Source organism: Copadichromis virginalis, linkage group LG5 (genome assembly GCF_057382275.1).
Source record: "Copadichromis virginalis isolate Kocher_CV1m ecotype Utaka linkage group LG5, C_Virginalis_male_GT1.1, whole genome shotgun sequence".
NCBI classification, from domain to species: Eukaryota; Metazoa; Chordata; class Actinopteri; order Cichliformes; family Cichlidae; genus Copadichromis; species Copadichromis virginalis.
Window position 1 is genome coordinate 28902476 of NC_140622.1, and position 16295 is coordinate 28918770.

The 16295-nt window shown below is 37.6% G+C and overlaps 1 protein-coding gene across 1 annotated transcript in view; it reads right to left on the minus strand.

The window, feature by feature from the left end:
- Window positions 1-12009, minus strand: part of pmepa1 (prostate transmembrane protein, androgen induced 1) — a 41804-nt gene extending 29795 nt beyond the window's left edge. The window contains exon 1 of the mRNA XM_085457244.1: window positions 11603-12009. Within this exon, the coding sequence (XP_085313370.1) occupies window positions 11603-11699 (97 nt within the window). The 5' untranslated portion in view covers window positions 11700-12009. The remainder of the gene's footprint in view (window positions 1-11602) is intronic.
- Between the last annotated feature and the right edge of the window lie 4286 nt (window positions 12010-16295).

A 16295-nucleotide genomic window follows, 5' to 3' on the forward strand; every position in this document is an offset into this window, starting at 1 on the left:
GATGTCTTCAGAAAAGTATGTGGAATCTCAATAATATGTGTCCGTCTTCCATATTCACTCAGGCTACTGTCACCACAAAGGCTACTGTCATAAATCAAATAAACACTTTGCCTACCTGGCTTAACAACTTTGCTTTGGTGTGGTAGGGCAGGCCACACGTAAGGTCTTTGTCAGTAAGAAGGCTGTAAAACTGGTGATGATTCAGACATCTGGCTTGAATGATACAGTATGAAAGACTTTCACGACATGATTCATTCTTAGACACTGTCAGCACAGTGCTTCCTTTTTCAAAAACCCAGAGAAAAGTTCAAAAGTTAAGACCTGCTTCACTGAAATTTTCAGACATTGAAAAACCATCCAGTGGGTTGTTTTGGATCTTCTGGCTGGCTGGGCATTTGACACTCATGGTTTAGACTTCTAACCTTAAATTTTAAGCAATAATTTAATTGAGCACTGCAGTTTCAAATATTTTCTTAGACAAGGACGTCAAAAAAATGTGTGTTTAAAACGCTCGTTTGTTCTAATTTTTTGATTTCAGCATGCAGATTTTTCATTTTTGGAGCCTGCTCCAACCCTGTGCTGAGACTTGGCTATCTATATTGATCTGTGGCTTCCTGCAGTCAGCATCAATATGTCCAGTTGTTATATTTACTGGTAGCTTTGTCAGCAGGTGGACAGAAACAAATCAATCAGTCATCAAAGGTCTCATAAATATATCTGCACTTAAAAAAAACAAACAAGGAACATAAAACTGAATTCATTAACATAATATAGTTAGTGAGGAGAAATATTATGGGAGAAGGCACACAAGCAACCAAAACCAACCCCCTCCGCTGTGACAATGAACCTTTCACCCCTCCTCCTCCCTGCCTTCTCCTGACCTGACCCTTGACCTTTACCCTTAAAGATACTCAGACTGTTTCACTTCACCCACTGCCTCCCAGCAGATGCAGCACGACATTGGTTTCAAATGCAAAAATGCCACCATTGACACAGCAAACATTTGCATACATCTGAATAGCCGAATGTCTAATGAAAATCTGCAAACTGAATTACTCATGGAGGCCTTTGACATAACTTAAACATAATCTTGATATTTCTTCCCACAACGTCTGAAATCACTCAACTACTTTCATGTTTCTTCAAGTTAGGTTAATGTGAAAAAGCCGATGGTCCATCAGGAGAGTTACTAACCTTTTAAGGCAAAAATATTGCTAAATGTTAATTAAACAAGATGACTCATAAACTACAGTTTTGATGACTTTCATTCTGAGTATCACTCTAATTCATTTAACACCAGAGATTCCATATTAATGCCATAGGGGTGCGATTCTAAATGACTAAATAAACATTGATCTTAAGTATGAACAGATTCAATTGGAGAAACTTTGTAATTGAGAAAACAAAGGAAAACGATTCACCAATTTACTTATGAAACTACTGACGTGTCACTCAGAATAGTCTCTACATGACATCACGTTTAAATTCCATGTAGACATCCAATCATATGCGTACAGAGGTGACAAAAACACAAACTCTTAAAGATATAAAATAATAATAATTTAAATTTTCTTTTCAGCAGACAAGCCTGCGTTCATGACCTGTTCCACATTAGCAGGTGACACCACGCTCTTAAAAGACCAGACAGACAAATTATGACTCAGACCAATTAACAAAAGCCAAGGGACACTTTAATTTCTTCTCAACACGTAATCAGACATTAACGTTAGCAACTTCCTCTGTCCCAGACTAATTAATAAGAAAACAGTCTTTTTTTTAAACTACACTGACACACAACAATTGAAGTATTTAGACCAGACAGTCATAAAGGTTTATTTTTCGTCCTCAGCGTAATTAACGAAAAACAAGAGACAATCTTTTCCACATTACTGTGTGCGAGTCTATGCCTACAGCAGGCAGACAGTCATTGCCTTTATTTATAGAGCCAGCCTCTTGGACCTCAGACAGTCTCTGTATGGATTTATTCACACTGAGAGACAGACATATAGGGCTGGCTCTGACTTCAGACTAATTAATGGGACAATATGGGTCCAACAGCCTACAAGAGGCTCAGCTGAATGCTGACTGGTATGCAGATAATATGCAAAAAGCACACACTCACACAAACACAAACTCCCCAAAGTGTTGCTGACCCAGAACCCCTAGACACACACACACACTGCATGCATATATGCATGATGAGAACATGCTGATGACTTTTTCGAGCTCTGTGTGTGTTGTTGGTGTCTAGACCGAGAAACAATGAACAGCTGAGAGGCTGAATAAAAAGGAACGAAAGGATTTAAACAAAGAATGAAGGAAAAAAACACTTTAAATCTGCAACTGTGTGTTATTTAATCCAGTAATTGTTGAATTAATAATGTTTTTTGTCTACTTAGTCAAAATTCAATTTTTAAGAAAAGAAAAATTATTTAAAAGTAAAACCTGACTATGTTTACTTTAAACATATTTATTTGTGTGTATATGCATATATACATCCTCGACCCTACGCAAGCAAAAGCTTTTTTTTTGGTGACTCTTAATTTACCTACGGATGATATATATGTTTAACGTTACGTGAAACAAACGGAAACAGAGACCATAACAACGTTCCCACAAGGAGATGCTGAAATAAACATAAAATATATGATATAAACCAACCAACATATAAACCAAATTATTTTACAGTTTTTGAATGTTTTATTCAGACTGCTTCACCCATTAAAGAGAAGACAGGGCGCACATATAAGCATTATAATAAGATTACAGCATCACATTTTCACATTTAAAATTCAGTAAAAAGATGTTACAGCCCCCGATAATGCATTGCTTTAGATGGAGAGACTCTTGAGGGATGGCTGTTATGAGGAAAGGCTGCCCAGAAACTTTACCAGCAGCACACATTGTTGTGTGCCTCAACTTTCGGTCTTTCACCCACTATGGAAAAAAAAGGCACATTTGGACGTTTCTTGCATTAGAAATTAAGTATGCAGGCTGATACTCATCTTCTAGTGGCAACTCTCGCTATCTTCTCTTGGAAAACTCAAATTTTTTAAACGTTCTCTGGTTCTTCAAAGAACCATCACCAACTAAGGAACCTCTACTTATGCAGGTTTTTAAATTACAAAAGGCTCGGTATTAGTATTGACTTTGCAAAATATAAGTATATATATATCTACTGTGAAAAGACTGTCAAAGTATAACTGACCGGAGGTTAAAGCTGCCTGATACCTATATAGTTGCAGCTTGGGAGGTAGAGCAAGTAGTCTACTAATATAAGGGTCAGTGGTTTGATCACCATCTCCTCAAGTCCTTGGGTAAGATACTAAGCCCCAAATTGCCCCTGATGCATCCATTGATGGTGTGAGTGTGATAGGTAAGTGTTTAAAGTGATAGAAATGAATGATGTTTGAATGGGTAAATGTGGTTTGTAGTGTTTTAGGGCTTTGAGTGCTCAGCAAGAGTAGGCAAGCACTATAAAAACACCAGTCCATTTACCTCCCATAGATTTCAGTCCATACTTCATTGAGAGCAATGCGTCTCTCTAACATCTCTGAAAACCCTCATTTAACTTTGTCAGTAACTGATATTGTTGTTGGGTCACATACATTTTGCTCTGACTGAATTTTCAAGGATAATGTGATGGAAACCTGAAAAATTTTAAAATGAAAAAGACTTTTTCTGCTTCTAGGGAACAAAAAAGGAACTAAATAAAAAAAAAAAACAACAATAAAAAACAATACAAAAAAGAAACTGATAAAGGGCATCGGCTATTCCTCAAATGATTAAATATCATAAATATTAAATATACAAATATGGTTGATCTCTGTTAAAAACCACTAATGAAAATGAATCAATTTGACATATCCGCCACTAGAATTTTAAAAAATGCATGAAATTGAATACAAGACAGGAGGTGAAATGGAAAAATCAAGGATGAAACAAGCAAGGAGGTGAGAAACGTTGGAAAGAGGCAATTTCTCACCAATTCGCAGTAAATAGGAAATGCTATTCTTTGTGCCCTTAAGCAAGACACTGAACCCAGTTACTCAGGAGTCGTGCGTTATCAGAAACTGAACAAAGGGGAAGCAGATGTGCCAACTTTTTGTGGTAATTCTTTTGAAGACAAATTACTATCTGTATATCGTACACGGGATTAAAGCGATTCTGTTTCTGGGACGATGCCAGCTGTCAGTCACAGAAAAATGAAACACAAAAGGCAGAATTTGATCCACGCCAACCCATCTTCTTTAGCTGCGAGAAAAGTCCAATAAGGAACATTATTGTTTATATTGTTTTTTCTTTCTCAATCCCCCCTCAACTGACTGCTCACACAGAAATACACTGTCACACAGGGAGGAAATTAACAGACAAACGCAGACTAACACATGTGAACGCGTGCGCACACATGCACACTCACACAGAGGACTGAGACAGCCAGACAGAGCGGTTTACATAATAAGTCTAGGAGGCCAGCCAGAACAGACTCAGTCATTTAATTTCCATGATTCACTGAGTGAGTGAGAAAGGAAGAAAGAATTTAACTCTATTTTCAGCACTTTGCTGAAACCCTTTCCCTGAAATAATACACTGTTTAATTATTCTGAAGAAATAATCAGTCAACAGCCCCCAAACAATGTGCCAATATAAAGGTGACAGATATGTCAAAAGGAGCGTTATGCGTCATTCCTGTGTTGCTACCACAGTTTACAGTAAAACAATCAAAGACAGATTTCCATGCAGGTTGCCTCAGGATGTACTTTCGTGCCAAAAATAATCTGTCAAAAGCAGAAATGGGAGAAAAAAAGTGAAGCTTTTTTTCCTGTTTTTTAATGCACATCATGTCTTGGGCCACATGGAAGCTGCAGCCCAAACAGGATGTGGGAGGGATTTTCATTTTAACAGCGTGACACATGATAGCGACAGAACGACGGGATGAATTTTAGATGTGAGATTGTCACGCTATACATAAAACTTACATGTATTCTTGTTGAATTTGGTGCAAGTAGGTGCAATTATCCAAACTAAGATCAGGAGAGAGTAATGTTCTTGTCACAGAATTACGAGTGAAAACTGGATTCTTTTGGTTGTGGTTAAGGTTAATCAGAGTCATCACTTTTACTGGTTTACAACACAAACTTCATATATTTAATTCCTTAAGAAAAAATATGTTGTTTAAAATGCAGGAAAGTGTAAATCAATTAAATAGTTAGGCTAGTCTAGTGAAATTATCTCCCTCTTCCGTATCATTTTAATGTGAAATTCTCTGGACTAATGTTTTATTTAAGTGGACCTATTAGGCTCCTTGTTTTCTGCCATACAACTCTGTTACAAGCATTTTCAATTAAACTGTTCAAGGAATCCCTGTCAGCAAAAGTTAAAACACCCTGTTTCAGTTATTTCTTCCACTCATGGCTCTGTATGATGTCACTGAAAGTGAAAATGTCATATACATTGAAATCCCATTCACCTGCTGGCCATATCTTTCATATACGATTGGGCAATCAGAGAGTCAGCTTTAAGAAAAGGGAAAAAGCTAAAACCAAGAATGATAATCTCATTTGTTTAGAAAATCTATTCATCTATCTCCCTCCCTGCCGTCTCCTCCAACCAGTCACAGCAGATGGCTGCTCTTCCCTGAGCCTGGTTCTTCCTGTTAAAAGGGAGTTTCTTCTTCTCACTGTCGCCAAGTGTTTGCTCATACGGGGACGTCTGATTGTTCTGGGGTTTCTCTCTGCTATCCTTTCAATTTCAAGCACCTAAGGGCAGCTGTTGTTGTGATTTAATGCTACATAAATAAAATTGAACTGGATTGAAAAGAATATTATATTAAAATATGGAGCTGAAAATGGGTATAGTGGGCTTATAAATCATATTGTTCAGAGTCTGATCTAGTGTGTAGACATTTATAACTGTAAATAAAGGAGCAAATATGTCTTGATGATTTTCAGATTGTATATTACTTATGTTGCCACCCTTACAGTTAGTAGAGGGAACAAATATTGAAAGCTAAAGCCTGTTAGTATTACAAGTTGTCATTGTTTCATTACCAGATTTAGTAGAGGTAATTCACTGCTAAATGCAAGAACAAAAAATCAAGAACTGTCTTCAATGAACCTGTTAACAGCCAAGAAGTCACCAGCAAACCACATTAGCTTGCATTTTAGCAACATGCTAAACAAGCATAGTTTCAAAAAGCAGAAGATGTCATCTTGGAAATTGACTGTCTTTCATGCATTTCAACTCCTCTTATCTCCGACCAGATGAACAACATTTCCTTATGAAGCGTTGTTGGGAATTTAACCCTAACACTAAAAGGTTCACTGGCGATCTGGTGGATGCTAAGAGGTTAAAGTACAATGTGATCAAATAAGGGTTGTTGCAAGGATCAACCTTGTGACTGAACATGATGCGTGGTCACATTGTGTCCTTCCTCCTGCCAACGTTGGCGTCATCCTCCTCTCCACTCAGGAACTCTATGACTGTTTTTCTCAAATTCGTTAACCAAAAAACCCACACTCCTACCCTCCAGCTGAACTCACACATACTTCGACACACACTATTGATAACATTTATGTCAGCTATAGAGTCAGACTGAGGACGTGTTGATGTTAAGGCAGCCAGACATGTAGTAACAAATGAATAGCGAAACTGAGCTACTGGTAGGAAATGATTCTTACAAGCTGATACCGGCGATGACTTCACTCCCCCTCTCCACATACACACGGCTAGTCTGTGAGTAATGCTGATGTCATGTGCTTTGACTACCAATATCTGCTGCTCAGAACAGATGTGTTTTTGCATATGTGTGTGTGTGACTGCACAGGTACACAAAACCCTACAATTACAACTTGTGAGACAAAGGAAGGATGCGTATGAGAGGAAGCGAGACAGATAAATGATAATCTGAGGTGACTCAGAGGATCTGCAGCTCTTTCACAAATCTCAGATGAATGCTTTTATCTAAATTCAGTGACTTAAAAGTGTTTAAATGCTTCAAATCCAGCTTTGAAGGTACACGGTATGGGATGCCAAATTGGTTTGAGATGCATTATGTCTTTAGAACTCAGCTAGGAGAGCTGCTTTTCACTTAATTTCATTTCCAGTGGTCGTCTCAAAGTGTCTATAAGAAATACTATTTTAATTATCTGCTAGTTAGATGCACCATTTGTGTTGGTTAATGCAAAATTAACACAACCATGTTAACGTCTTTTATAAATCTCAGAAAGAGATATAAAAACTTGGACAGATAAAGCTGAAACTTTCTGATTTATACCGCTCAAGTGAAATGACTAAAGATGGGGTTTTTTTTAGTTTTTTTTAGAGGTGAACTGAACCAGGCAGCCTTAATATATGCAGCAACAGATATGTCAGGTGTCTGCTATGAAATCTGTGCTTTCTTCTTCAGATCTATTTTTAAGATCTTCAGAGGTAAAAAATTTAGGGAACCCCTCCTTTTTCTATCATGTCATCCTTTGATCACCGCATCAAGTGCATAACGGGGATTATCTTTTACTTTGTTCTACTGTGCTTTTCATCTTTCCTGTCACACTCCGGTGCTTACTGCCCAGTAAAGCTGAACAAGCTTAAATGTGATATTGTTTTTGGTTTTTTAATAAAAGCCAACGCATCGTTAGTTTCAGTCTGTCAACTCCTACGCAATCTAAAATTCACCAGAATGTCTTTTGTTCCGTTCTTTTTTCCTCTTATTTCTCCTTCACTTCCTCTGTCGTTTTCTTTTACAGACACCGTATTTGCTTTTTCCAAAGTTTTGACATTTTCTTCTTGCTAACTTCTCTCTCCGCTGTCTCTCTAGTCTGCTCAGTACTCTTCACTGTCTGCCTCTTTGGTTTATCTGTTTCCCTCCTCCTGTCCTCCAGACTAAACATCACGTCTGTTTTCAGACAGAAGAATTGAGTATGCGCCTCTGTCTGCATTCTTATCTTGCCTCTCTGTTACAAGTTGAGGCAACTATGGTTATCACATGGCTTGATTGCCATAACCCCTATCAACATTACTACATGCTTACATGGACTTACTTTCTTGGAATTCTAGTTGGGAGATTTCGATCGCAGACTGGTTCTAAGAATAAAAAAATCCTATTTATATTACCAAAACATTTCATGTGACTTACAGCTATTGCATTTCTACAGCTTGGATCGGCACTACAGTGCTTTGTCAAGTTGTGCACCAACCCAAACTGGTGATTGAACATTTTAATGCGCTTGTCATGCTAGCTGCCGTATTTTGCTGATATTTACAATAGTCTGCTTATACTTCTTACACTTAACGTTTTTACCTGCTTAAACAACAAACAATGCTATATCAAGTAATACCTGCTAAAGAGCTGCTAGCTAGCTGTCACTGGGAATGAACCAGCACTGAAATCTACCATCACACATTACATTTTGTACTAAAACTTGCTGTTTGGAGTGTTTCATATATGTCTAACCATAATAACAGCCAGAAAGTTGAGGGAACACATCGTGTCATCTTAGCTATGTAGCATGAGAGCTAGCTGGAAGGGGATATGTCATTAGAGTGTCTAGCTGTCTGTCAGGCACGCATTGTGGAATAACTTGGGTGTTTTGTGCATTAAGAATAAATTGTAAATATCTGCAAAGTGCAGCATATGAAGCAAATGTTATTTCTTGGTAAGTGCACAACTTTCTACACTATACTGCTGAAATCTATACATCACAAAAGTAACTCCATTGAGGCCACTGACACACTGACCTTTCTAACTGTCACAAGTATACCATTTGTATGTTTTCAAGGCATTGCACATAACTTTATTTATCATGCATTTACAGAATCAAAGTATATTCAATATGGATTATTGTTGGGAAACCTGGTCTGACAGCATCTGCTTGGGACTTATGTCATCTCAACATGGCAGCATGGAAAAATGACAGGTGACACCATCATGAACCATTTCTGCACAAAATACATTAGTCACCGTTCTCCATTATCATGGCTTCTAAATTTTAAATGAGAAAAACACAAAACTTGTTAAAATATTGCTTCAACCATCCAGAAAAATCACTTTCAGGAGAAATTAAGCCTTTTTATTAATGCTTCAGTTTAGGTCTCTCACACATTGCTCAAAAGGCTTTTCAGTTTTTAAAAGGCAGCAAATCACGTCATCATCTAATCGCGCATTTGGATTAAGCTCTGCAGATGTGATTGCGAATAAATATCTTTTAGTTTTGATCTATTTATCAGATCAAATAAGACTTCTAATAACGTCACGTCTGGCTTTTTATCACTATTTCTGGCACTTTAGAGGATGTATGATTTATCTACTGAATGAAAACTAAAAGTAATCATTTTTACAATTGTTACAAATACATCTTCCCAATTATGAAGGTGAACTTGCAAATGCTTAATCATTTCATCAATAACCATTTCACTGATGTGATTTATACTTTGTCTGGTTCTTCACTATAACTCGTTTTTATTGTCTGTTGATGCAAATGTTGTCTGTGGCTTCTGTGTGTGTCAGCAGGATTACACAAGCCGAATTTGATGAAACCTGATGGAGAGGTGGAACATGAGCAAAGATGGAGGCTGTTCAGTTTTGGTACAAATGCAGAACATTTTCTTTGAAACTGACCTTGGTGGAGATAAGCGCTCTGTGTGTAGCTTGCTTGTTTAAACCTGCAAAACTGCAAAGATTTGTTTGCCCTAGATCTTAAATGTTTAATTCGTCATACATGACAAGATTTGGATAAGTGGTGAAGCAAAAGACATTAAAGGTGCTGTGGAAAAGGAAAAGGCCATCTATCTGAAACTGCTGCTGGAACCTCAAACATGATTAAGAGAGATATATTGCTTTACTTGTGACAATCATTGTGATAATATAGGGTAAGGGTAAGTAAATAACACCCAATACAGACTTGGTGATTGGTCCATGACTATCTGGTAATCACTGGTCGTGAGGGAAAAATCAGTATTCCCAGCCTTCTTAGCTACCAATTTCACCTAGTGAGAGCCAGAAACCTCCAAGAACCAATGCCATCCACTTGGGAACAAAAACATTTTCCCTCAGCAACTGACAGTTGGATCACATCCAATATGGCAGACCAATATCGAGCAACATGTGCATGACGTCACATTAAAAAACCTCAATAGGCTTAAATTGTTTGCAGTGTCTGTGTGTGCACTGTCTTCTTCAACAACCTAAACTGCGTCTGAAGCTGTCTGAGTGACACACACATGCACACACACACAGCTTTCATGTCTTAAATGACCTCACAACATTATGATTGTTTGCAGTTTTAATAGTAGGTGTCCCCAGCTGGAAGAACCCCATAACTTCACTCAAGTACTTTAATGAAGCACAGATTGCACTACAGTGTACTCTATATTTTCTGTGCAAATACTGTACTTTGTGATCCATGGCATTTCTTTTAAAGGTTTAGTTACATATTTTGAAGATTTAAAAACTATAGATCATACTCATGCATCAGGAACTATGATCCAGTGTTATCATGTCTGCGATTTATTTTATTTAAATATACTGGGACTGTGAGTTTTACTCAGCTAAAAAGACCTAAATCACCGTCGTCAAACATGAATCAGGGAGTCAGATCCAGCTAGGCGAAGGGTCCCATGGACAGGGCAGTTAAGTCATTAATAACTCCAATATTACGACGCAATAGTAAGAACACATTTTATATATATCTACACAGACAGGGACCGCTGCTGCTTTACTGTCTTGCTAGACCAAACAGCACACAAAGATTCCGACACAAAGTATACGCCAATATAAACACACGCAGTGGAACACAGGGATTTCCCGGATACGGCCACACACATAAACACACGCGCGCGCACTCTCACACGCGCGCACACAGACGGGCGGCTAGACAGCCGTCTGGCTTTGCTCGAATGACGAAGCGACGACAAAACTTCCAACTCCCCTGCTTTGTCACCGATCAAACCCAGGTATTCCTAGGGCATCAGCTTTCAGTGTCCCCCCAAGGTAACGTCCTGACAGTTTCGTCGCACTTTAAGTCTTACTTTCACCGTCAAAATCCAAAATGAAGGAGCAGGTTTTCTCTGAAACCCAAGTCAGCTGAGCGTTAAGTTCAAAAGCAGACAGAAAACGCCAACGGCTCAGAAAGTCGACCAAAAAAAAAAAAACACAGCAACCCCAAACTGTCAAAGTTAGCTGACATGGCGAAGAAAACAGCTCGAAACAGCCATGATGAAGCCATGATAAATTAAACCAAACAGAAGAGCTTTTTCATTCCGAGTCTTCAGGAAGAGATGGGGAAGCCTGAGGTTTTTGGTTTAAGTTCAAAATGAGGCGTTATTAATCACAAACGTTAGAAAAGGAGAAAGGGTAACGTAATATTCACCACAGTTAATAATTGCAGGGAGTACCATGACACATATTAAAACTAACAGCAGATTCTAAACTGACTCAGAACGGAAGACTTAACTCCAGTCGTTTAAATAAAAGAAATAATGTGGAAAGAGCAGAGGGAAACAGAAACTCTTCCGAGTACCTGCAGCGAAGCTTCACAGACGCATTTTTAAGACACTTGAAAGGAAAAAGTGAGCGAGGTAGAGGCAGAAAAAAGTCATTACTCACTGATTTCCATGCTCTGGAGGGAGGTGTAGCGCTTGCAGTTACAAGTACAGGAGACATTGGCGGCGGTGGCGTTTAAAACACCCATCAAGTTTAACATTTAAATGCTCCTAAAATCAGACATAAATACTCCGGGACAGAGAAGACGAGTGGAGGAGGAGAGGCGACCGGAAGAGAGAGAGGAGACTAAAAAAAATAAAATAAAAATCTCACAACAAACTCCCCTCCAAAAAATCCTCCTTTTTTCTCTGCTCTCTCTCCAATCTCCTCTCCTTTCCCTCCGGTCCTCCTCCTGTCTCGGTTCTCTCCTCCTCCTCTCTGAGGTTTCTCCTCCTCTTCCACGAAAATCTATCTATCTATCTATCTATCTATCTATCTATCTATCTATCTATCTATCTATCTATCTATCTATCTATCTATCTATCTATCTATCTATCTATCTATCTATCTATCTATCTATCTATCTATCTATCTGCGTGCCGCTGAAGTATCGCTGCAGCCTTTAAATGTAGTTTCAACGTTGTAAAAATGTACTTCAGCTACTTTCAGTCCCTTACAACAAATCAGCTTTAGAGGATCCGCGTTTTGCGCCGAGTGACCGGCGACTAAACTGCTGAGGGAGTCTGTCTGGTCCTGTCTGTCTGTCCCCCCCCCCCCCCCCCCTCTCTCTCTCTCTCTCTCTCTCTCTCTCTCTCTCTCTCTCAGTCTGTCTCTAGGGATTTCTCTCGCTCTCCCTCACTCTCTCCCTCGCTCTGGCTCATCTGCCAGGTCGTACAGGCAGGGAGGAAACCACAGATAAAGCAAAGATCACACATTTGCCTTCCTCAGAGAGGCAAACCTTGCAGAATCACATGACCCTTATTTCATATTATGAATACTGTAATCATAAATATCTTTTTTTACTGATCCATTTTATTGTCATTTTTATGTGGTTTAAATGTACCAAGGGGTTCTATTTTGTACATTTATGCGCGTCATTGTCATGATTTTTAATCATAAAGATGTTTCCCACCATGTATATGTCGACTTCTTGTGCAACTTTTTTCTTTTAAATATTAAGATAATGGAAATGTATGTACGCTATGTAAATTAAAGTTGTGATTTTTCAGCATTATATGCTTTGCTTTTATTGTCAATTGTTAGATGAGTTGCCCAAGCAGTAATTTGACATACACAGCTGCAACAATCTAAATATTCTTGAGTATAAAAAATATCTGCAAGACTTCTTTTTTCTTAAATCAGACTCACAGCAGAAACAAAGGATAAAAAAGAGAAAACAGCTTGACTGTGATGGATTCATTGTAATTTGTTCTTCATTAAAATATTACACAGTCACTTGTTCATCTATATTTAATTATGACAATGAGCAGAAACTAACAGACCAGGGTGATTGTCTAAATAAATGTGATTTTGTTCATATTTTAAACTGCTTTGATTAAGAACACTGACTTATATACGAGGAAAAACAAGCAGACAGCCATTCAAAATAACTTTTCGTCACAGGGTTGGTCACTTAAATAATGTTGCATGGAACCTTTTTTTTTTCTTTCATTTTTCATTATGGAAGTGCAGGTATCAAGGAAAAAATGTTGCTACTAAAACTATGCAGAAAACATTTCCAAGGTTTTCATTCTCAGCAGGTTAGACTATTGGGTGCTTTTGCATGCAAATACAGCAGCCTGAATCCTCACTAACACCAAATAAGTAGAACATATTAGTGTAGTCTGTGCTCCATAACACACAGCTTTCTGCATTTCAAAGGCTAGATTTTAAAATCCGGTTACAGAGTACTAAACGGACTCAGGCCCAGATGCATCTTGATTTTGCTTGTGCCTTAGATGATATTATGTTTCTTGAAGCCTCTCGCCATCAGGATCCTAGCATAAAAAAAACAAACTTCTAGTTTTCATACTGTGGAATAAACTTCCAGAACACCTGAGAAAACTGGGAGTTTAAAACTTTACCATTTGGAAATAAATGAGAAAAGGATCACGTCTGCTATCATCTGAACTTTTTTATTTTTTTTCTGCAGTTTTCTGTTTTTGTTGCGGGTTTTTTATTATTTGCCTCTGCAAAGAACTTTTAATGGCTTTGTGTCTGAATGGAGCAATACAGATAAACCTGCCTTACAAATATGTGCAATATGTTTAAAAAATGTACCAGCAAATTACTTAATATTTACTCTTGAGGACTGTGCATACACATTTGTGCTCCCAGATTACATCATTTCTGCTTTTGAATTAAATCATGTGTACAAATGACTAATTTGTGCTCTCGGATGTGTGCAGCATGCGTCCCCTGAGTCAAGTGACACAATTCTAAAACCGTACACCAATTTATGGCCACAGATAATAAGCAGAGTGCCAATTATTCAAGCTACTGAAGTTGCATAATTTGTCCTACTGAATTACTGATTTGTGCTTGCAAATTCACAGAATGTAAAATTCAATGCACTGACAAAAACAAACAACTTGAAGTCCAATTACCAGAGTTTTTAACAGACTTAAATATGTGTCGATATGTGACTAAAGCCCCACTTAGCATACATGGTAGTCTGTGAATTATCCACTGATGAAGACTGTGATGCAGTTGAAATCTCCTTGAAATTGATTCCACTGCCATATACCTGTGTTGTCTTGTTATCCTTATTTTAAACTGATCTAAAGTTAAATGAAGGTAAAACTGCCCTATGTCGAGTAAGACGTGATGTGTCAAGACGTGATTAATGCCTTTCATGGTACAGGTGTGACATACAGTAGCAGGTAACTTACATGTGGATATGAACTGAAGCTAAATGACTAAGTAAATGACTGAGGATAGATCAGTAAACTGGTTTAAATGAACAGAGTAAATCCTCAGTTTATACAGTTTACATTCAGTGCTTAAAGCAGAACTTTGTAAAAAAAAAAAAAAAAGATACAAGTATTACAGTTACCAGCAATATAAGCATTTCGATATGAAAACCTGCCCTTTAATTTTAAAAGAATCATAAGCACATTTTGAGGATTTATAACAGACATAATCACTTACATATCAACTTTTAACTTCATCAGTTGATGCATCAAGAAATGTAATTTTGGATAAATAACAGTTTTCCATGCATGTTATTAAAATAGAGAAACATGATATGATATAGTAATTTCAATAACAGATAAAAGCAGGAATATTCATGATCCATTATTTCTGTCTTTTTTGCAGCTTTTTTAGATAGTGTGTGATTGTAGGACAAACTTCATTTTAAAAGCAGCGAGTTAGCCCTCAATGTCAAACCACAGCAGCTGAAATTCAAAAGATTCTGCAGCAGCTTTCCAGCCTTTCTTGTGTCTGCTTGTTTTTCTACCCTCATTCTGTTTCTCTCGCTAATGAAACAGGCAAAATACGGGTAAAATGAACTTCAGTAAAGCTGTAAATGACAAATACACAAACCCACACCATTTAAAGCTGTTTTTTTTTAACACTGTGTTGCCAAAATTTGAGCTCACCTAACTGACATGCAGGCAAAATCCCATTAGGAATATAACTGCATGTGCATCAATATACACACACACATATATATATAACCTTTATAATGTTCATCATTCCAAAAGTCCAATAAGAGTTGATTCAAAATGTTGAATATTAGTGTTGCAGCAGATCGACAGAGCCAGACAGCATTACGTCAGCCCCCATGACTGACAGGCCCCAGGGACCAATGAGGCTAGACTGTAACAGCATGTCTCATCTGAGTCAACTGCGTCTAATTACGCCTGCTGAAGTTTATAGCTGCATGTTAAAGTGGTTTTATTGCCCAGCTGGACTCCCCAAAGCCCTAATCATGTAGACAGAAAAAACTTAATCACCCAAAATACATTGCTCAATATGTACAGAGGGAAAAAAACTGAAGGAGGAAAAAAAATACAGCAAAAAATGTATAGATTAAAACATGTTACAGTTTGCTGTGAATATGCGCAGTGAGATGAACAGAGCAGGAGGCATCATTTTTCCAAAGCTCTGAAACGGAAAACAGGTGGTAAAATGCTGGAAATGTTGAATTATTTAAGTTTTCTACTTCTTGATAGAAAATGGCACGGAAGATGTATTTGTAGATGAGATCATAGCTAACTTAATAATTGGTCATCTAAGCCAAATTAGAGAAACTATCATAATTTATAATAGATAATCAAGGTAAAGTAAAAAGGGAAATATACAAAATTTCAATACCTCAAACACCCCAAAGGAGTGCCCCTTTCATTGTAATTTGTGTAAACTGATTTTTAACATGTTTACCATGATATGATATGGGACTGTATTCAATTAAACAGTCTCACTATCCTTTGTGTCATATTGACACTGAAAAGCAACTTAAATTAGATAATAAACTAAAACCAGGTCAGTCTATCCATCTAATTAAATCAAATCTGATAGGATTACAGAGCATCACTGTCCAGCCAATAAACTAGATGTGCCATGTTAAAAAGTGTGTAGGGCCTCTGCTGCCCCCTGCTGAAGACTAGCGGCAAGGCTGCACAGAGATGGGACTAAATCATGTTGTATGAATGGAAAGAGTAAAGCAATTTGACTCAAATTGCTTTAAGAAAATTTTTAATTTTTTTGTACTGTTATAACAGTACAAATAATCTGCATAAAGACAATAAGCTTTAAAGAATTCAAATTAAACCTTAGTGCTATTGCTGCCATAACTAGAGCCTATCCCAGT